Source organism: Notolepis coatsorum, assembly GCF_963971535.1.
Source record: "Notolepis coatsorum genome assembly, chromosome: 18".
Lineage (NCBI taxonomy): Eukaryota > Metazoa > Chordata > Actinopteri > Aulopiformes > Paralepididae > Notolepis > Notolepis coatsorum.
Window position 1 is genome coordinate 24,336,725 of NC_140182.1, and position 22,565 is coordinate 24,359,289.

The window sequence follows — 22,565 nt, forward strand, 5'->3', positions numbered from 1 at the left end:
TCTAAGACCCCCTCCTCCTCATCTTCCTCTTCCTCAGTACTCTAAGACCCCCTTCTCTTCTGTCTCTCTCCTCCTCCTCTTCCTCAGTACTCTAAGACCCCCTCCTCTCCTCTCCCCTACCCTCCCCTCCCTCTATCTGTCGACGAGTGTCTTCAGGGCCCTCTCTATGTTCATACAGTGGCCCCCTCCCCTCCCCTCCCCCTATCTGTCGACGAGTGTCTTCAGGGCCCTCTCTATGTTCATACAGTGGCCCCCTCCCCTCCCCCTATCTGTCGACGAGTGTCTTCAGGGCCCTCTCTATGTTCATACGGTGGCCCCCTCCTCTCCCCTCCCCCTATCTGTCGACGAGTGTCTTCAGGGCCCTCTCTATGTTCATACGGTGGCCCCCTCCTCTCCCCTCCCTCTATCTGTCGACGAGTGTCTTCAGGGCCCTCTCTATGTTCATACGGTGGCCCCCTCCTCTCCCCTCCCCTCCCCTCCCTCTATCTGTCGACGAGTGTCTTCAGGGCCCTCTCTATGTTCATACAGTGGCCCCCTCCTCTCCCCTCCCCTCCCCCTATCTGTCGACGAGTGTCTTCAGGGCCCTCTCTATGTTCATACGGTGGCCCACGCGGGTCACGCCCAGGTCGATGAGGTCGTCCTTCTGCAGCGCCGGCAGGTGGCTGCCCTCGATGTCGTTGTCCAGGAAGGCATGCCGGTGCTCCGCCAGGTTCAGGCTCTCCAGCCAGTCCGCCACGTCCAGCTTGGTCCACAGCTGCAGGGGCCTGGAGGCGAAGGGCCTGGAGGAGGAGGAGGGCAGGAGCGTGGTGGTGAGCAGGGGAGAGGGGGAGCGCGAGCGTCCCGTGCCCAGGCTGAGGGGCGGGGTGGGCAGGCCGAACATGTCGGTGACGGTGGGGCACGGGGAGGCGGTGGAGAGGACGGGGAGAGAGGAGGAGATGGAGGAGGAGGACGAGGAGCAGGACGGGGGAGGGCCCAGGCCGGAGTCAGGAGGCGACGACAGGACGACGGGGGAGGAGGGCCGGGGACTGCTCTGGTTGATGGCGCCATCGGCGATGACGGTGGTCTGTCGGCATGACAACGAGAGGGACGCGTTCGGGGAAGCGAACGTGACTGTGTTTCTGTGTTGTGGCGCCTGCCTGGAGAGAGAGAGAGACACACACACACACACACACACACACACACACACACACACACACACACACACACACACACACATGCACACACATGCACACACACGCACACACATAGAAAGAACAAGGTAAGATAAGAGTGAACACTTTTGTTTACACTTGTTTACGTACTTTTGACTTTCTATTTTATACTTCTATTTTTATCTAGCACACGCTCAGGAGCAAAACAGAAAAAAGCATTTCATATAAAAGTATTCTGTATTTTTGTATGACAACTAATAAAGAAACATACATTTTGATGGTTGTTACATAGTGTTATTGTCATTTAGCATTCTGATGGCCTGAGGATAGAAGCTTCTTCTGAGTCTCTCTGTGCTTGCCATGAGACTCCGGTATCGCTTGCATACATATAGTTACCTACAGTAGCCAAAACAAATGGAGCCTGTTTTTATTTAGCTATTGCCATGGCTGGTCAATTAAAAGACAAAGCTTATATCAATACAATCAATCAATACAATGCCATGTATTATGACCGATAGGCTACAAACCGTCATCTGCACCTTGTCAGATTACATTTATTTGCCTATATCTATGTCTTTCTTCCATTACCCTGCCCATACCTGTACCTCCCCTGCCCCATGCTGCTGTGCCCACAGGGTTCAATGAAGGAATATCTGATCTTATCTTAATTGATTTCATGGAGAGGAATTTACCTCTGAGAAAAAACCGAGACCCTCAGAGACTCACTGATCTTTCCTTTTCTCTCTCCATCCAACCACTCTCCTCTTCCCCTCCTCCGCTCCTCTCCATCTGTTACAAGATCACTCCCTCCCTCTTTCTCATCCTCTCCTTACGCCCGTGTGGCGCAAAGCGCTGGAGGGAGATATTGCTCCTGTGTTTCTGTCATTCTGTCCTTCCATCTGTCTGCACAGCCATATCTGCTACAGTTCTGATCACACATCACACACCAGCCATATCTGCTCAGTGCTGATGACACATCACACACCAGCCATATCTGCTACAGTTCTGATGAGTCATGACTCATCACACACCAGCCATATCTGCTACAGTTCTGATGAGTCATGACTCATCACACACCAGCCATATCTGCTACAGTTCTGATGAGTCATGACTCATCACACACCAGCCATATCTGCTACAGTTCTGATGAGTCATGACACATCACACACCAGCCATATCTGATCAGTTCTGATGAGTCATGACACATCACACCCCAGCCATATCTGCTACAGTTCTGATGAGTCATGACACATCACACCCCAGCCATATCTGCTACAGTTCTGATGAGTCATGACACATCACACCCCAGCCATATCTGATCAGTTCTGATGAGTCATGACACATCACACCCCAGCCATAATATGACAAAGTTGAACAAAGTGCTGTACAAGTCCCACAACATTTTTTTTTTAAATTTAAGCTTTGCATTAAAATCGAATCTCGACCCCGAAGCTTCGAATTCCAAAAAAAAATTCCAAGGTCAGCCCTAGTTACCAGTTAGTCAAGTTATATTGCTCGTGTTCGTAATTTTGTTGCTTCTAGTTGTTCGCCCTGGATCTCTCATTCTGTGACCTTGTCTAACTGTATTCTCATCCTCTCTCCTAGCCTGCACGGTGAAGTCCTGGAGACACTGACCTACCCGGCTAAGACCTGGAGACACTGGCCTGGCTCACAAGGAACTGCTCTGACTCACGCCTGGTTGACGACACCTGCTCCTGCTCTAATCCCGTCTGTCTGATTCTCCTGCTCCGGTGTATTATGATTACCACCCCTGTGTACCGACCCCTGCCTGGATACTGACCATTCTATTAAACGCACCCATATTGGGTTTTCACCAGTTCTGTCTACCATCACTCCTTGTCTGCATTGTGGGTTCCAATACACAACCGTGATAGTTACCTAATGTTAACATACAGTAAATAGTAGTGTAGCTCGTCCTGTGTACTTAATACTTGTTGCCTCACTGATATATATTACGCCCCCCACCCCCCCCCCCCACATGTCCCTCTTCATTGTTAACGTTAGCAGTGGGGGAATTTCGTAAAGGCACGTCAGTTTACACTGGTCTACCGCAACCATAGAACTATATAAATGCACTGCTGTGTTTTGTGATTGTTGTCCAACTTGCGAATGTGTGTCTCACACGTCGCCAGAAGGTGATGTCACTGCCAGAACATGCTCTCGCCCTCTCTCGTCAGGACAGGACAGGTAGTCTACTATACATTCAGTAAGACACAGCTGCTCTCGTCAGGACAGGACAGGTAGTCTACTATACATTCAGTAAGACACAGCTGCTCTCGTCAGGACAGGACAGGTAGTCTACTATACATTCAGTAAGACACAGCTGCTCTCGTCAGGACAGGACAGGTAGTCTACTATACATTCAGTAAGACACAGCTTCTCTCTCGTCAGGACAGGACAGGTAGTCTACTATACATTCAGTAAGACCAGTGGCGTCGCGTGGGTAAAATAACAGGGGAGGCCAAAAAAAAATTATTAAAAAAAAAATTATTAATTTTTTTTTTTTTTTTTTTTTTTTTGTCATGCAGTCACCATGTACACTACAGTATGGCTCGGCGGCCAGTCAAACTTTCTTTTTATTTATTTAACAGATTGCAGAATGGGTACAATACAGTACGGCTCAATACACACAATTGTATAAGGGGATGCAGACCAGAGAAAGACGTTTGTCTTGTTTACATCAGGGTCATTAATACTGCTGGAGCATTGGTTCATTTTTGGTCCGATTTTTCCTTGCACGATTTTGCGCGCCGCGTGGGAGCAAATTCGAGACACATATTCGGTTGCAAAAAGGTGTCCCACGGTCTCCTCTATGGCCGTGAATATCTTCATGCGGATCGGAATCACGGCGCGCTCGTGGGACACTTTTCCGTTTCGGCGAGTTTATTCCACGCTTGCGGCTTTCCTTTTCTAAGCATTTTCAGGGCTACATGTGAATGAGTAAAAGTTGCGGGAGGCGCAGATGTTTCCACGATAGAAAGCTCGCGTGGATCCCATAATAGGCTCACTTAATACAGCGTTTTTAAAATCACGTGACATTTTCAGGGTCGCAAGCCGACCTTTTCCCCTCGTTTTCGATGATGGAAGTGATTTAGGAAAAGCTTCGGCACGCCGAGAGGTACCCATGGATTTAATTAATTTAATCTCGCGAGGATCGGGGCAATATTCGGCCCGTGGGAGCAGTCACGGGTTAATACAATGTTCAGAGTGCAGAGGGGAGGTGTGCAGAGGGGAGGCCACACTCAGGATTCTTCTCACAGCCCCGTTTTAAACTTTTAGGGTGTGGCAGTCAGCTCGAATCTGATTGGCTAGGATCGGTTTTGGACTCTACATACATGAATCACATGGTTGAGGCTGGAGAAAGAGACCTACCCCCTGCCTCTCCTCTAGCTGCAGTGAGCATAGTGAGTCTGACAGTGTGTTAGAGGGAGTGAGAAGGAGAAGAGGGAGACATTTAAAAAAATAAAAATAAATTATAACACAGATGCACAGATGAAGAAGAATGTAAACTATATTAAAAAAAATTATATATATATATATATTTTTTTTTCTTCATATTTCATATTTGATATTAATTCATATTTTAATAGGGAGGCCTGGCTTCCGTTGGCTTCCATAAGGATTCGCCACTGAGTAAGACACAGCTGCTCTCGTCAGGACAGGACAGTTAGTCTGCTATACATTCAGTAAGACACAGCTGCTCTCTCGTCAGGACAGTTAGTCTGCTATACATTGAGTAAGACACAGCTGCTCTCTCGTCAGGACAGTTAGTCTGCTATACATTCAGTAAGACACAGCTGCTCTCTCGTCAGGACAGTTAGTCTGCTATACATTCAGTAAGACACAGCTGCTCTCGTCAGGACAGTTAGTCTACTATACATTCAGTAAGACACAGCTGCTCTCTCGTCAGGACAGTTAGTCTACTATACATTCAGTAAGACACAGCTGCTCTCTCGTCAGGACAGTTAGTCTACTATACATTCAGTAAGACACAGCTGCTCTCGTCAGGACAGTTAGTCTACTATACATTCAGTAAGACACAGCTGCTCTCTCGTCAGGACAGTTAGTCTGCTATACATTCAGTAAGACACAGCTGCTCTCTCGTCAGGACAGTTAGTCTGCTATACATTCAGTAAGACACAGCTGCTCTCTCGTCAGGACAGTTAGTCTGCTATACATTCAGTAAGACACAGATGCTCTCGTCAGGACAGTTAGTCTGCTATACATTCAGTAAGACACAGCTGCTCTCTCGTCAGGACAGTTAGTCTGCTATACATTCAGCAAGACACAGATGCTCTCGTCAGGACAGTTAGTCTGCTATACATTCAGTAAGACACAGCTGCTCTCTCGTCAGGACAGTTAGTCTGCTATACATTCAGTAAGACACAGCTGCTCTCGTCAGGACAGTTAGTCTGCTATACATTCAGTAAGACACAGCTGCTCTCTCGTCAGGACAGTTAGTCTGCTATACATTCAGTAAGACACAGCTGCTCTCTCGTCAGGACAGTTAGTCTGCTATACATTCAGTAAGACACAGCTGCTCTCGTCAGGACAGTTAGTCTGCTATACATTCAGTAAGACACAGCTGCTCTCGTCAGGACAGTTAGTCTGCTATACATTCAGTAAGACACAGCTGCTCTCTCGTCAGGACAGTTAGTCTACTATACATTCAGTAAGACACAGCTGCTCTCATCAGGACAGTTAGTCTGCTATACATTCAGTAAGACACAGCTGCTCTCGTCAGGACAGTTAGTCTGCTATACATAAGACACGGCTGCCACACACTAATGCACATTCACTTGCCACAGTCAATGCAATAGAATAGAATAGAATAGAATAGAATATAATATAATATAATAGAATAGAATAGAATAGAATAGAATAGAATAGAATAGAATAGAATAGAATAGAAGTACTTTATTTATCCTGAGGGCAATTCAGCACCACAGATCGCTCACAATGTCACAAATAAGAATAGGAATAAGACACAGTCAGAGATATACATTCTAAAATTCAGAAATATACAATCCGAAAATATACCGTAATATACAGTCAAATGCACAGTAAAATGTAAGATTAAAATGTAAATGTCCAGGCAGGTATACCAATAGTAAAAAGTAAATGTACAGGAAGATATACAGGGATTTACTCTGTGCTCAGTGAGGCTAGTGAGGCGTTGTACAGACTGACGGCTGTTGGTACGAAGGACTTCCTGTGAATAGAGAGATGTTTTAACACGATGACCGGCAAGATTTATATTTGCCCGCCAACTGAAATTCTAGACGGCCAATGGCCGGCATTTACCGGCTAACGGGAACCCAGGTAGCTTCCTCTGTCCTCATGTCCCTCTATCTGTCTTCTACACATTCTTTCATTATGTCCTCGTACACATCTGTACTCTCCATCTCTCTCTCTCCATCTTTCTCTCCATCTCTCTCTCCATCTCTTTGCAATTACCTGTCTTCTCTCCGGAGAGAACAGCTCACTCTTCCTCTGCTCTCCTCTCATCTCTTCCACACCTCTCCTAATCTCCCCCTTCCTGCCTGCCGTTCTGTCATTCTCTATATTCTATCTCCTATCTTCTCTTCCACCTTCTCTCCTTTTCTCATCACCCCTCTCCTCTCTCCTTTTCTCCTCTCCTCATCACCCCTCTCCTCTCTCCTTTTCTCCTCTCCTCATCACCCCTCTCCTCTCTCCTTTTCTCCTCTCCTCATCACCCCTCTCCTCTCCTCATCACCCCATCTCATCTTCTCTCTCCTCCCTCCCTCTCCTCTCTTCTCTTACCTCCTCTCCTCCTCCCCCCTTCCCTCTCCTCTCTGACATAACTGTTAAAGTGTGAGACAAACACTTTGACAACCACTCTAAAGCCCACAGTGCTCCAACACGGCTGCAACACGGCTCCTGTACCGATGTCTTACAAACACAGAACACAACACAAACAACATCCCCTTCTTCAGACCGCAGTAACAACAGAGTAACAACACAGTACTAACACAGTAACAACAGAGTAACAACACAGTACTAACACAGTAACAACAGAGTAACAACAGAGTAACAACAGAGTAACAACACAGTACTAACACAGTAACAACAGAGTAACAACAGAGTAACAACAGAGTAACAACAGAGTAACAACAGAGTAACAACAGAGTAACAACACAGTACTAACACAGTAACAACACAGTAACAACACAGTAACAACAGAGTAACAACACAGTACTAACACAGTAACAACAGAGTAACAACACAGTACTAACACAGTAACAACAGAGTAACAACACAGTAACAACACAGTAACAACAGAGTAACAACACAGTAACAACAGAGTAACAACACAGTAACAACAGAGTAACAACAGAGTAACAACACAGTAACAACACAGTAACAACACAGTAACAACACAGTAACAACACAGTAACAACACAGTAACAACACAGTAACAACAGAGTAACACCACAGTAACAACAGAGTAACAACACAGTAACAACAGAGTAACAACACAGTAACACCACAGTAACACCACAGTAACAACACAGTAACAACACAGTACTAACACAGTAACAGCAGAGTAACAACAGAGTAACAGCAGAGTAACAGCAGAGTAACAGCAGAGTAACAACAGAGTAACAACAGAGTAACAACACAGTAACAACACAGTAACAACAGAGTAACAACAGAGTAACAACACAGTAACAACAGAGTAACAACAGAGTAACAACACAGTAACAATAGAGTAACAACACAGTAACAACAGAGTAACAACACAGTAACAACAGAGTAACAACACAGTAACAACAGAGTAACACCAGAGTAACAACAGAGTAACAACAGAGTAACAACACTGTAACAACAGAGTAACAACAGAGTAACAACAGAGTAACAACAGAGTAACAACACAGTAACAACACAGTAACAACAGAGTAACAACACAGTAACAACACAGTAACAACACAGTAACAACAGAGTAACAACAGAGTAACAACAGAGTAACAACAGAGTAACAACACAGTAACAACACAGTAACAACACAGTAACAACAGAGTAGCAACACAGTAACAACACAGTAACAACACAGTAACAACAGAGTAACAACAGAGTAACAACAGAGTAACAACACAGTAACAATAGAGTAACAACACAGTAACAACAGAGTAACAACACAGTAACAACAGAGTAACAACACAGTAACAACAGAGTAACACCAGAGTAACAACAGAGTAACAACAGAGTAACAACAGAGTAACAACACTGTAACAACAGAGTAACAACAGAGTAACAACAGAGTAACAACAGAGTAACAACACAGTAACAACACAGTAACAACACAGTAACAACAGAGTAACAACAGAGTAACAACACAGTAACAACACAGTAACAACACCGTAACAACAGAGTAACAACACAGTAACAACAGAGTAACAACAGAGTAACAACAGAGTAACAACAGAGTAACAACACAGTAACAACAGAGTAGCAACACAGTAACAACACAGTAACAACACAGTAACAACAGAGTAACAACAGAGTAACAACAGAGTAACAACAGAGTAACAACACAGTAACACCACAGTAACAACACAGTAACAACAGAGTAACAACACAGTACTAACACAGTAACAGCAGAGTAACAACAGAGTAACAGCAGAGTAACAGCAGAGTAACAACAGAGTAACAACAGAGTAACAACAGAGTAACAACACAGTAACAACAGAGTAACAGCAGAGTAACAACAGAGTAACAACAGAGTAACAACAGAGTAACAACAGAGTAACAACACAGTAACAACACAGTAACAACAGAGTAACAGCATAGTAACAACACAGTACCAACAGAGTAACAGCACAGTAACAACAGAGTAAAGGCCTCTACATGCTACAGCAACTTCAAAGCAACTGCAACACAACATCGGCGCGATTTCAGCGCGGTTGTTTTAGAGGGTCTTGTAGACTGTGTTGCTTGGACGTTGCGTACATGTCCCCAGAATCTAATCTGAACAACCGTTGCGTTGATATTGCGTAGCAGTGATTGGTTGGTTAGCGAATGGGGGCGGGGCTGTCATAGAATAATATTAGTCCCGCAGAGAATAATATCCTCCATTGTTGAAGCCAGCGTTGACGCTAAATAATCAGCGTCACATAGCTCGCCTTTTTCTGAAAACCCAAGCACACATTGTTCCATAGCATACGCCTTCAGTTGATCATGACAAATCCTCTTACCTTGACGATTAAAAAGCCTCCATAATTTAGTAAATAAAGATGTAGCCAGCCAGCTAGCATTGGGTCTATTCAAAATGCTATCCACATTAGCTACATTCGCTAACCAAGTAAATACAATGGTATCCGTCCTGAGGTAACGTTAAATACAACGTTTGCTAGTCGAAATGACTGGACACACACAGGGACAAGTTAAACATCAATCAAGTAATTTATTCCAATAGGTAGTTTGAGCTGCATGTGAGCCGAGGTCCTCTCCATTGGAAACTAATGATGTTACGGTAACGTTAGCTCGAAAAGCACAGAAAGTCAAGCTGCTAGCAACAGACACTATAACACTTCCGGTCGGGGGTTTTCAAAATAAAAGAGCGACGTCTAAAATCACCGGAAATACGTTTATTTTGTACATTATCCAAAGTTAACACGAACCTAAACTAACTTTAGATTAGTTTAGGTTCGTGTAACGTTAGATATTGTAAAAAATAAACGTATTTACGGTGCTTTTAGACTCGCTCTTTTATTTTGAAACCCCCCGCCCGGAAGTAAAAATTATACTTATTTTTCTGCTTTTATCAATGGGTTGGTTGAGAAGGGAAGCGTCATCTATCTAGGGAACCTAGCTACATACGGGGTACAATGTTACATAGGCTGCGCGTTGATTTTGCAGAAGCATAAAGGTAGAGTGTCTGCAACACCGTTGCTTTGTCGATGTTGTGTCGAAGTTGCTTTGAATTTGCTGTAGCATGCAGAGGCCTTAACAACACAGTAACAACAGAGTAACAATAGAGTAACAACACAGTAACAACAGAGTAACAACACAGTACCAACACAGTACCAACAGAGTAACAACAGAGTAACACCACAGTAACACCAGAGTAACACCAGAGTAACAACAGAGTAACACCAGAGTAACAACACAGTAACAACACAGTAACAACAGAGTAACACCAGAGTAACAACAGAGTAACAACACAGTAACAACAGAGTAACACCAGAGTAACAACACAGTAACAACACAGTAACAACAGAGTAACAACACTGTAACAACAGAGTAACAACACAGTAACAACAGAGTAACAACACAGTAACAACAGAGTAACAACACAGTAACAACAGAGTAACAACACAGTAACAACACCGTAACAACACAGTAACAACAGAGTAACAACACAGTAACAACACAGTAACAACAGAGTAGCAACACAGTAACAACACAGTAACAACACAGTAACAACAGAGTAACAACAGAGTAACAACACAGTAACAACAGAGTAACAACACAGTAACAGCAGAGTAACAACAGAGTAACAACAGAGTAACAACACAGTAACAACACAGTAACAACAGAGTAACAACACAGTAACAACAGAGTAACAACAGACTAACAACACAGTACCAATGTAGTATCAACACAGTACCAATGTAGTATCAACACAGTACAAATGTAGTACCAACAACTTGCAACTTGTTCCTGTTCGCGGACGACTCAGCCCTGCTGGTCTCTGAAAAGAACAAGTTACAGCCTCAGGTTGAAAAAACCCTCAGCTTGGAACTCGGAAAAATCTGCACCTGGCTCGCTGATAACAAACTATCATTACACCTGGGTAAAACAGAGTCCATTCTCTTCGGTTCAAATAACAAACTCAGCAAGGCCGACGGCTTCTCAGTTACAGTGGGTGACAATATTGTCACAAGGAAAGATGAAGTTACATACCTAGGTTTAGGGATGCTCGATATTGGCTTTATTACCGATACCGATATACCGATATTGTCCAACTCTTAATTTCCGATACCGATATCAACCGATATCAACCGATACCGATATATGCAGGATTTCCCCCCCCCCAAAAATGGAATAATTTCAGGTAATTAACATTACATATCTCTTGTTGTGGAATTAACACAACATTATGCATACTTTTGACAATAAATAAAATCAGAATTTGTTCTTACTTGCTTGCCTGGGTAAATAAAGGTTATAGAAATGTTTAAAAAAAAAAGAAGAAAAAAAATGTAAACCGATACCGATATTTTCCGATATCACGTTTTAATGCCGATATCGGTAGGCCGATAATATCGGACATCCCTACCTAGGTTCCATCCTAGAGGCAAATATTTCCTGTGACAAAATGGCATCCAATGTAATAAAAAAAGTCAACCAACGAACTAGATTCTTGTACCAGGGCCCCGTTCCCCGTACCTGGATAACTGAGTTAGCCGGATAACTTTCGGTCAAGCCTGACTTAAGCCGGACCTTCCCATTCCCCGAAGCTCGATTGTCTAAATCACCATGACAACAGATCAAAAAGTTTGAGCCTGGTCGGGAGCAGGGTTAACTTCAGTTAGCCGGATGAACCATGGCCACGCCCCCGCAAAGAAATGACAGCTCGCTTCCTGTAATGATTCTCACAGTCTAGGATCTGCATTATACCATTCTGAATTACGTTTCTGTGCTTCGTTTTCCTAGAGGGGGCTTTTGAAATGTATAATAATAGAACTAAATGCTGATAATAAATCATATTGAGCCTATAGATTTACTTTGTCCTAAATAAAATAATGCACGTCATATACGGCGCTCGGAGTCGCGATACACGCTGCATGTGGTTATTTTAATAACGGTGTTGTGAAGGGCCAGATTAAACCGAATATATATATTTATTTATATATATTTAATTGTATTTGTATATTCTCTAATATTCCCTGATATCCCTTGTATATTCCTTGTACAATATGCATTGAATATCCATTCTAGCCTACTGAACATCCCATAATAGTCTCCATTCTACTATTGGTCGAGACCTTGGTGCCAGGCTGCCATACCCCTCAGACCCAGTTCAAACGTACCGCTCCACATGTACGAACAAGTCCTAGTTCCGCGTAGGAGTCTGGCTACCGCACCACTAATGGGACTATTTGTTCATAGTGCGTATATATACTGCGCTACTAAAGTAGGACTTTCTTTTCAGTCCAGTTTCTTACCCTCCAATAGAGTCACAGACGTAAAGCCTCCCCGCGACGCCACGTGTGGGAGTAAGGCCAAGTTCGCCTACCATCGGTATTGAGACATCGTGTATATTAATATTTGAATAGTCATATTTGGCACTATATCGTCGAGTTGGACGTAGTCTATTAAGCTAATAATAGTCTGTTAATATATAGTGCTTCGTGCGGTGAGAATACTACCGTAGTCAGTACCCCATCGTTTCGGGCAGAGAACTGGCTGCTTACCCAGGGTGGTTGACCCCATGTGAAGCTGCACCCGAGGAGCCCCAGAGCCGACGAGCGAGTGGACCTGTATACCGGATTATTCTACCGACGACAGCCCGCCTTCCCAGGCACGGATTATGCTTTGTATACTTTGATTATTCCATGGATAAAGACCCCCCACACTGCCGTGTGTTGGAACCCCCCCCCCTGGAGAGGACGCAAGGTGAGGAGACGCTCTGCAAGACGAGGTCGCTTCACGTCTCTCCCCCGTGGACCGGAGAGAGCCGGCCCACAAAGAGTCCACCTGCTTTCATCTGTGGTCCAAGGATCGCCGGCGCATTGAACGGCACTACAGTGGGTTCACCTGGGATACCCTTGGCCGGACGAGGCAGCCGGATTCTACCCCCCCCCCCTCCTACTCCTGTCGGCTTACAAGCGACCGGATTAACCCCCTCTAGTGTATCTAGTATATAATCATTAAAGTATCATTGCTGTTATTCCTTAACTATTCCAGGTCGTATATTTACCACCTGCGCCTTCAGAGATTGGACATTCTCTATTGATATACCGACGAATACTCTTTGCCATAAAAGTGCATACTATTTCAATTCATAAATGTAATTAAGTGATTAAGTGCTTGTTCTACACACCATCGCTGTGTAGAAATAAAGACCTGTTTCGACTTCGTACATTTGTGTTGGATCCGTTTCATCTACGTGAGAGTGTTTATGATAATATATTTATGCCGTGTACTGGGTGGCCGAATATTAAGTACAAAGGTAGTGGTAGTAAGTATCATATCTAGTAATACAGTCAGGGAATTGTACCCCTCAGTTACAATTGGTCCTTCGAGCCGGATGGTAATCAGTGTAATATTAATATAGTGTTATTAATATTGAAATGGCCTATGATGAACACTCCACGAAACGATCCTCCTAACCAACGCCCGCAGCGCGAACGACGGCTCCCTCAGTACTTAGAGGCTTACGCTGTCAGTCAACAACCTAGTCTTCTACTAACAGTAAACGCGGTAAAACTAGAAAGTAAAAGTATGTCTAACCCCAACGCCCAGACTACCCCGACCATAGAGGCCCCTACGGGCTCTAATGTAACTGACCAAGTTCACAGTGGGGACCAGTGGGAACCAGACATGACTTCACACCCCGCCAGTACTGAAGAAGTAGTCCCCGATGAGTCCCGGGAGGAATACAACGCTACCGAGAGAGAACTCGGCACGGAAGAGGACGGTACATTTGAAGACGATAAAGGGCGAGAATGTCTCATTCTCTATCGCAGCAAGCGGCCAGCCTGAGCGACGGTACCAGATTACAGACGCTTTCACCAGCCAAGAAATAGGGCTGTCGCGGTACACATACCCCGTCGCCAAGCTGATGGAGAAATATGCACATCTGCGCAAGTTACCGATCCCGCTCATAGACAATGCTATGCCGACCCTGTTGATAGGCTCCGACCATGCAGACCTCATTGTCCCGATAGACCGGGTCCATACCGGACCCCGAGGCTGTCCTGCAGCAGTCGAGACCCGTTTGGGATGGACTCTCCAAGGCCCGCTCGCCAAATCTCTCAACCGAAGTACAGCCACTAGATGTCTCCACTCCCGAGTCACAGAGGGAGAAACCGCACTCCTGCAACACGTAGAGCGGCTATGGACCTTGGAACAAATGCCCTTTAAGAACGGAAAGAAAGACATTCGCTCTAAAGATGACATTTACGCAATTCACCTCCTCGAGACAGGGACCAAGAGAGTTCCGGTCAACGGCGTGTTGAGATACGCCACGCCACTCCTGCGGCGAGAAGGAATGCCTACTTTCCACGCCAAGACAGACGCCACAGAACGGTACCTGCTGAACACGGAGCGGCGCTTAGCCAAGAACCCCGCCCAAGAGAGTGTATACCGCGCTGAGATTGAGAAGCTCATCACAGCGGGACACGTCACAAAGATGGACATTAAAGAGGCTGACCAGACCACTGAATCGTGGTACGTGCCCCACCACAAGGTCCATCACAACGGTAAAGACCGCATAGTATTTAACTGCAGCTACCAGATCGGATCCCAAAATCTAAATAAAGAGTTACTGCCCGGTCCCACACTCGGCCCCTCCCTACTCGGCGTTCTACTCCGCTTCCGCCAGGAAAAGGTGGCCATCAGCGGGGACATTAAAGGAATGTTCCTGCAGGTGAGATTAGTAGAGGCGGACAAGCCCCTGTTACGGTTCCTATGGAGAGAGAAGCCAGGAGATGAGCACCCAGCCATCTACCAATGGGAAGTCCTCCCCTTCGGAACGACGTGCAGCCCCTGCTGTGCGACATTTGCACTACAGAAACATGTAGCAGAGGACCCAGCAGCGGACGAAGAGGTCCGACACAGCGTAAAGAACAGCTTCTACGTAGACAACTGTCTACAAAGCCTTTCAACCCAGGAAGAAGCCGAGGCTCTCCTGATTAAACTCCGCGCCTCATTGATCAAAGGCGGCTTTGATCTCAGGCAGTGGGCCAGCAGCGATCCGCAAGTACTGCGCAGCCTCTCCTCCGAGGACAAGGCAGCCAGCAGCGAGACCTGGATGGCTACAATCCCGGGAGAAGCCCAGGAGATGACCCTGGGATTGGTGTGGCGATTCAAAAGTGGCGATTCAAAACAGATTCGCTTCACTACAGACACAAGCCCCTGACTACGGAGCAGGGAAGGCCGGCGGCGGCGCCGACCACCAGACGGAGTGTGTACACAACACTCGCCCGACAATATGACCCGCTAGGATGTATTCTACCGTACACCACCAGGGCAAAAATGATTGTACGAGCATTGTGGGACAAGGACCAGGGCTGGGACGACCCCATTCCCGCACAACTTGCATCCACCTGGAGAGAGTGGGAGATGGAGCTCCACTCACTCCCAGGCGTTAATATGCGCCGAAGCTACTTCCCACCCACGGTGAGGCCAGAGACATGTAAAATGGACTTACACGTCTTCAGTGACGCCTCAGAGGTCGCATACGGATCAGTAGCCTACTTGCGGGCCCAAGACCAGGGGGGAGAGATCTACACAGCATTTGTCCTCGCCCGCTCGAGAATAGCCCCACGCAAGCAACAATCTATCCCACGTCTAGAGCTCTGCGCAGCCCTAGCCGGAGCGCACCTAGCCACGCTCATCCAACGTGAGCTCACCATACCGGTGTCTAGAACAATCCTGTGGTCAGATTCCACGACGGTACTCGCCTGGATCAAATCGGACTCATGCAAGTACAAAGTCTTCGTGGGAGTCAGAGTCACCGAGATTCAAGACTTAACCGAAGAGTTAACCGGAGAAACAGAGTGGCGCTACGTTGATACAAAACAGAACCCAGCTGACGTCATCACCCGGGGGATGCCCCTGGATGACCTCACCCGTCGCAATGTCTACAGTGACGGCCCCGCATTCCTAAGACTCCCGGAAGGACAGTGGCCCATGCCTATCCCGAGGGAAGCAAGTCCAGAGGAGGTGGAAAATAAGAAGTCTGTGTTCTGTGGATTGAGCACCGTAGCCTCCACCGACCCTAACATAGACGATTGCACGTCCATAGAGAGTGCACAACAAAGAACATTCCTGCGGTACCACCCGGAGTGCAAGTCCCCCGCTGATATGTCAGCAGCTAACTACGAGGAAGCAGAATTGCTTCTACTGCAGCGAGCCCAGAGAGACTCGTTCCCCGATGAATTGGCCTGTCTACAGGGAGGAAAGCCCGTCCCATTCGCCTACGCAGAGCCCCCAATCTACCGAATGACATTAAATACCCGATCGTGTTGAACAGCCGACACAAGGTCACAGAGCTGATTATAGAGAAATACGATGAGGATGTACATCACGCAGGAGCAGAAAGAGTCTTCGCGGAAATCAGACGTCGTTACTGGATCCTACAAGGAAGAGAGGCGGTACGACGCTTCCAGCGAACATGTCTAGACTGCCGCAAGTGGCGCGCGCAGCCCAGCATACCAAGGATGGCTGACCTTCCTCCATGTCGCCTCCGAATCGGTGACAAGCCATTCCACTCAACGGGTATGGACTGCTTTGGCCCGCTGCACATAAAGAAAGGAAGAGGAACCGAGAAGCGGTGGGGTATTGTATTCAAATGCATGACCACCAGAGCGATACACATCGAGCTTCTCCCGACCATGAGCACAGACTCATTCCTTATGGCCTTCCGAAGATTCACATCACGGAAAGGAAGACCGTCTACCCTATTGTCCGATCATGGGACAAACTTCAAAGGCGGCGAAAGAGAGCTGAGAGAGAGCTTCCAAGCTATGGGCCCAGAACTTAAGACCCACCTCGCTCCAGCACAGGTTGATTTCCAATTCAACCCCCCAAACGCACCCCACTTCGGTGGCACTTGGGAACGAGAAGTGCGCTCCATAAAGACAGCCCTGTACGCAGTACTTGGGGCCCAGACTGTGGCGGAAGAAGTCCTACTGACAGTCCTCACGGAGATTGAGGGAGTACTTAACTCGAAGCCCCTCGGATATGTCTCCAGTGATGTGGCGGATATCGACCCAGTTACCCCCAACACACTCCTGATGGGGCGGCTAGATCCTGCATTACCACAGACAATGTACCGGCCTGAAGAAGCGAACGGCCGACGAATGTGGAGGTACAGCCAAGTATTAGCCGACAAGTTTTGGAACAGTTTCCTACTGCACTACCTACCGTCTCTACAGACCCGCCAGAAGTGGGTAAAGGAGAGAGACAATTTGACAGAAGGAACAGTCGTCATGATTATTGATCAATCACTGCCCAGAGCTATGTGGCCGGCCGGCCGCGTAAGCAAAGTGATCACCGGTGCCGACGGCAAGGTCCGAGCAGCTGAAGTGCTCGTCCAGGGTCGCACTTACACCCGTCCCGTGGCGAGGCTCATAGAACTGCCTCGACTCCCAGACACAATCGATGATGACCATGACCCTACAACCCTATGACTTTGTGAAGTTGACTGACCCCTACAGCAAACCCTTATGTGTAAATAGACAACGCGATTAATCTGTCTCTGTTTAACTGATTAGGTCTGGGACCTATTCAGGGGGTGGCTGTTGTGAAGGGCCAGATTAAACCGAATATATATATTTATTTATATATATATATTTAATTGTATTTGTATATTCTCTAATATTCCCTGATATCCCTTGTATATTCCTTGTACAATATGCATTGAATATCCATTCTAGCCTACTGAACATCCCATAATAGTCTCCATTCTACTATTGGTCGAGACCTTGGTGCCAGGCTGCCATACCCCTCAGACCCAGTTCAAACGTACCGCTCCACATGTACGAACAAGTCCTAGTTCCGCGTAGGAATCTGGCTACCGCACCACTAATGGGACTATTTGTTCATAGTGCGTATATATACTGCGCTACTAAAGTAGGACTTTCTTTTCAGTCCAGTTTCTTACCCTCCAATAGAGTCACAGACGTAAAGCCTCCCCGCGACGCCACGTGTGGGAGTAAGGCCAAGTTCGCCTACCATCGGTATTGAGACATCGTGTATATTAATATTTGAATAGTCATATTTGGCACTATATCGTCGAGTTGGACGTAGTCTATTAAGCTAATAATAGTCTGTTAATATATAGTGCTTCGTGCGGTGAGAATACTACCGTAGTCAGTACCCCATCGTTTCGGGCAGAGAACTGGCTGCTTACCCAGGGTGGTTGACCCCATGTGAAGCTGCACCCGAGGAGCCCCAGAGCCGACGAGCGAGTGGACCTGTATACCGGATTATTCTACCGACGACAGCCCGCCTTCCCAGGCACGGATTATGCTTTGTATACTTTGATTATTCCATGGATAAAGACCCCCGACACTGCCGTGTGTTGGAACCCCCCCCCCTGGAGAGGACGCAAGGTGAGGAGACGCTCTGCAAGACGAGGTCGCTTCACGTCTCTCCCCCGTGGACCGGAGAGAGCCGGCCCACAAAGAGTCCACCTGCTTTCATCTGTGGTCCAAGGATCGCCGGCGCATTGAACGGCACTACAGTGGGTTCACCTGGGATACCCTTGGCCGGACGAGGCAGCCGGATTCTACCCCCCCCCCCCCCCTCCTACTCCTGTCGGCTTACAAGCGACCGGATTAACCCCCTCTAGTGTATCTAGTATATAATCATTAAAGTATCATTGCTGTTATTCCTTAACTATTCCAGGTCGTATATTTACCACCTGCGCCTTCAGAGATTGGACATTCTCTATTGATATACCGACGAATACTCTTTGCCATAAAAGTGCATACTATTTCAATTCATAAATGTAATTAAGTGATTAAGTGCTTGTTCTACACACCATCGCTGTGTAGAAATAAAGACCTGTTTCGACTTCGTACATTTGTGTTGGATCCGTTTCATCTACGTGAGAGTGTTTATGATAATATATTTATGCCGTGTACTGGGTGGCCGAATATTAAGTACAAAGGTAGTGGTAGTAAGTATCATATCTAGTAATACAGTCAGGGAATTGTACCCCTCAGTTACAAACGGTGCATTGCAAATGTGAATCCCGCAGGGATATTTTTAATGAAATGAAACCTATCGGCCGTTTGGCTCTGATTAGTTTCATATATTCTCCGCTGTAGATTTGCTTAACGGAGCGCCGGATTGTGTTTCATTCAAGCATAAAATTGAAGTGTCTATGCGGGGATTGTGGTTTTTGTGTGATATTGTAACTGGGATTAAAATGTCTGATGAGATGCGCTGTTTGACGGATTTGAGAAATTGAATGAGCCGTTGACGTCACATTAATGCATTTGAGAATAAAGAGATAAAACTTCATTTTTTGGTAAGAAAAATATTCTAAACACGGGTCTCTCGTTCATTAATGGATAGACAATGAATCTATCCCGTCTGGCACAGTGGCGCAGCGGTAGTGCTCAATCCTGGCGACCGGTGTTCGAAACCCCGCGTTTCCAATATAATTTTTTGGAATATAATATTAATGATTATACGCAAAAGTAGCCTAGTTTTAAGTTAAAATATTATAAATCTACATGCATTGAGGATGTCATTCTTTATATAGCTCTCAACGTGCACCAAATTGAATTATTCCTACATTGCAAAAAGAAGGGAAAGACTAGGATTCGAACCCGGGCCGTCTGCGTGAAAGTCAAAAGCAGAAACCGTTACACCACAGTGGAGATAAGTAAAAGATCCACCATACATCAATCAATGGGTAAGAGAGCCGTATCCTTATTCTCTAACAGTTTAACTAATTATTTTCGCTAGCAAGATCTCATTTGATTATACAATCCATAAACCTACTGCCAGCAGGCAAGTTTAAAGAAATATAATCTGATTGATTGAGGTAATGAGGGACTTAAAATTAGCCTATAGATAACGCATTTAACTTGTCGGCGATGCTAATTGAGCCATACTGCAATCTGTTAATAAAGTTTTAAATCAATTAATCAATCAATGCCGTTAGAAGATCAGGATCTCTGCTATCGATACGTGCTGGCTTTTCAACTGAAGCGGCCGTGCGCACTTATCCTGGGTCTCAAGTCTGGTTCGAGTTAACGAGACTGAATCCACCTTCGAGGAACAGGAAAATCCCGGCTTCAAACATCGGGTTAACTGAATCTGGATAATGGGACTCTTGATCGACTTAGTTGAACCAGGTACGGGGAATAGGGCCCAGATCTCCTCTCTGGTAAACAAGAATACCCTGAAGACTCTGGCAGGAGCACTCATGCAAGGGTACTACGACTATGCTTGCACCTCATGGTACCAAAGCACCTCAAAGGCGCTAAAAACAAAATTACAAACATCACAAAACAAACTGGTCAGACTACTGCTTGACCTTACTCCTAGAACCCACCTCACCCCTACCCACTTAGACAACCTAGGATGGCTTAGAGTAGACGACAGAGTACAGCAACTTGCAATGGGCCTGGTCTACAAGATACACTACACCACTAAGGTACACATGTACATGTCAAAATACTTCCCAAAGGTCAGTGAATACCACAACCACAACACCAGAGGGAGCTCCACACATCAATGTGGAACGCCCTACCCACAGCAGTAAAGGAATGTGAATCACTATACCCACTTTTAAAACCACTCTCAAGGAGCACCTATGGGAGACTGCAATTCGAAACTGGCCCCTGTAAATGTCCTAACCCAACCCCCTCCAATGTACAGTAAATGTCCGACTCCTAACCCAATAATACATGAGACCCTCTTCTTGGGACCATGTAAGGTTTCGTCGATAATCCAATGTACAGTTACCCCCCCTCTCTTTTTGTATCACAAACAGTACTGTATTTGTAAATCTGGTATGTCATAAATGTATAGATGTAGCACTACTGTCTATCTGTATGTCATGTATGTCATTATGTTATGATGAATTGAAAATGGGGGACCCTGATGTAAACAAGACGCAAGTCTTTCTCTGGTCTGCATCCCCTTAACAATTGTGTGTATTGAGCTGTACTGTATTGTACCCATTCTGCAATCTGTTAATACAATTTTCAATCAATCAATCAATCAATCAATCAATCAATCAAAACACAGTACCAATGTAGTACCAACACAGTACCAATGTAGTACCAACACAGTACCAATGTAGTATCAACACTACCAACAGAGTAACAATGCAGTAGAGAGAGGTGTGTTTGCGAGATGGAAAGACAAATAACAAGATGCATGCATGGTTGTGTGTGTGTTTGCAAGAGATCAAAGGAATACGATAATTATGGATTCTCTTCACAAGGTAGCTGCCCTGTAAAAAGACCAATAGATTTACACACACACACACACACACACACACACACACACACACACACACACACACACACACACACACACACACACACACACACACACACACACACACACACACACACACACACACACACACACACACACACACACACACACACACACACACACACACACACACACACACACACACACACACAGACACTTGTTTTACAATTCCTTTGAGGACAAGGTATTGACATCTATTCCTTGACATATTGATTCATTCTTCAAGGTAGCTGACCTGCAATGATCCTGGAATCATTGTTAAATAACACAAAGCCTTTCTCTCAAATCACTCCGTATTAAGTCCACAAAAATCTGGGTTCAGAGCAAATCATAGCACCATCTCAGCCTCTACTTTAGTTGTGAAATGATATAGTATCCGTCCTAGTTAAATTAAAACAGTGTGCTGCACTATTCGTAGATATGTTAAAAGCATTTGATACAGTTGACCATTCTCTTATTTTAAATGGACCCCACAGCACTGGTTTTGATGCTTGTGGTTGGTTTCAGAGTTATTTGTCTGAGAGACTTCAGTGTAAAAACCTGGAAAGCCCAGTCAGAATCCTTGGCCATTACAGAAGGTGTCCCGCAGAGATCAATCCCGGGTCCCGTTTTATTTACCATGTATATTAATCTCATCATTGAGTGGATGTCAACTTCATCTTTATGTAGATTACACTGTTGTCTATTATATGTCTATTGTATTGCTGACTCTGTACAAGTAGCCACTGAGAAACTGCAGTTCTCATGTAAAGCTCTGCAAGATGCACATATTGGCCTTGAGCTTATACCATAATGCAAACAGAGGCTGTTTACAATGACTCACATATATCGACTGTGAATGGGGCTGACATCGAAAGAGCTACAGAATACAAATATCTTGGTATAAGGCTTGATGAGAAATGTATGTACCATTTAAATACCATATAGACAATCTAATTATTGTATTGTAAATTAGGGCTATTTTAACTATTTTATTGCACTGCACTACTGCATCATTATACTGTCTATTCTATTTGACTAACTATTTATTGCACTATTTTACTCTTGTTATTACTGTCTATTTTAAAACTGAATCAAACCGTAAACAAAGAGGCCTATTGGGATGTTAGATCCTAATGTGAAAAACTGTGATTTGCCTTACCGTGTCCACTTTGCTGCTATCTAATTGTTTAT

General features: G+C 45.5%; 1 protein-coding gene across 1 annotated transcript in view; it reads right to left on the minus strand.

The window, feature by feature from the left end:
• Positions 1 to 556: 556 nt before the first annotated feature.
• Positions 557 to 22,565, minus strand: part of LOC311245277 (SH3 and multiple ankyrin repeat domains protein 2-like) — a gene marked incomplete at both ends in the record, with an annotated part of 187,162 nt that continues 165,153 nt past the window's right edge. The window contains 2 exon segments of the mRNA XM_084335113.1: positions 557 to 1,063; positions 6,363 to 6,384. Of these exon segments, the coding sequence (XP_084191239.1) occupies positions 557 to 1,063; positions 6,363 to 6,384 (529 nt within the window).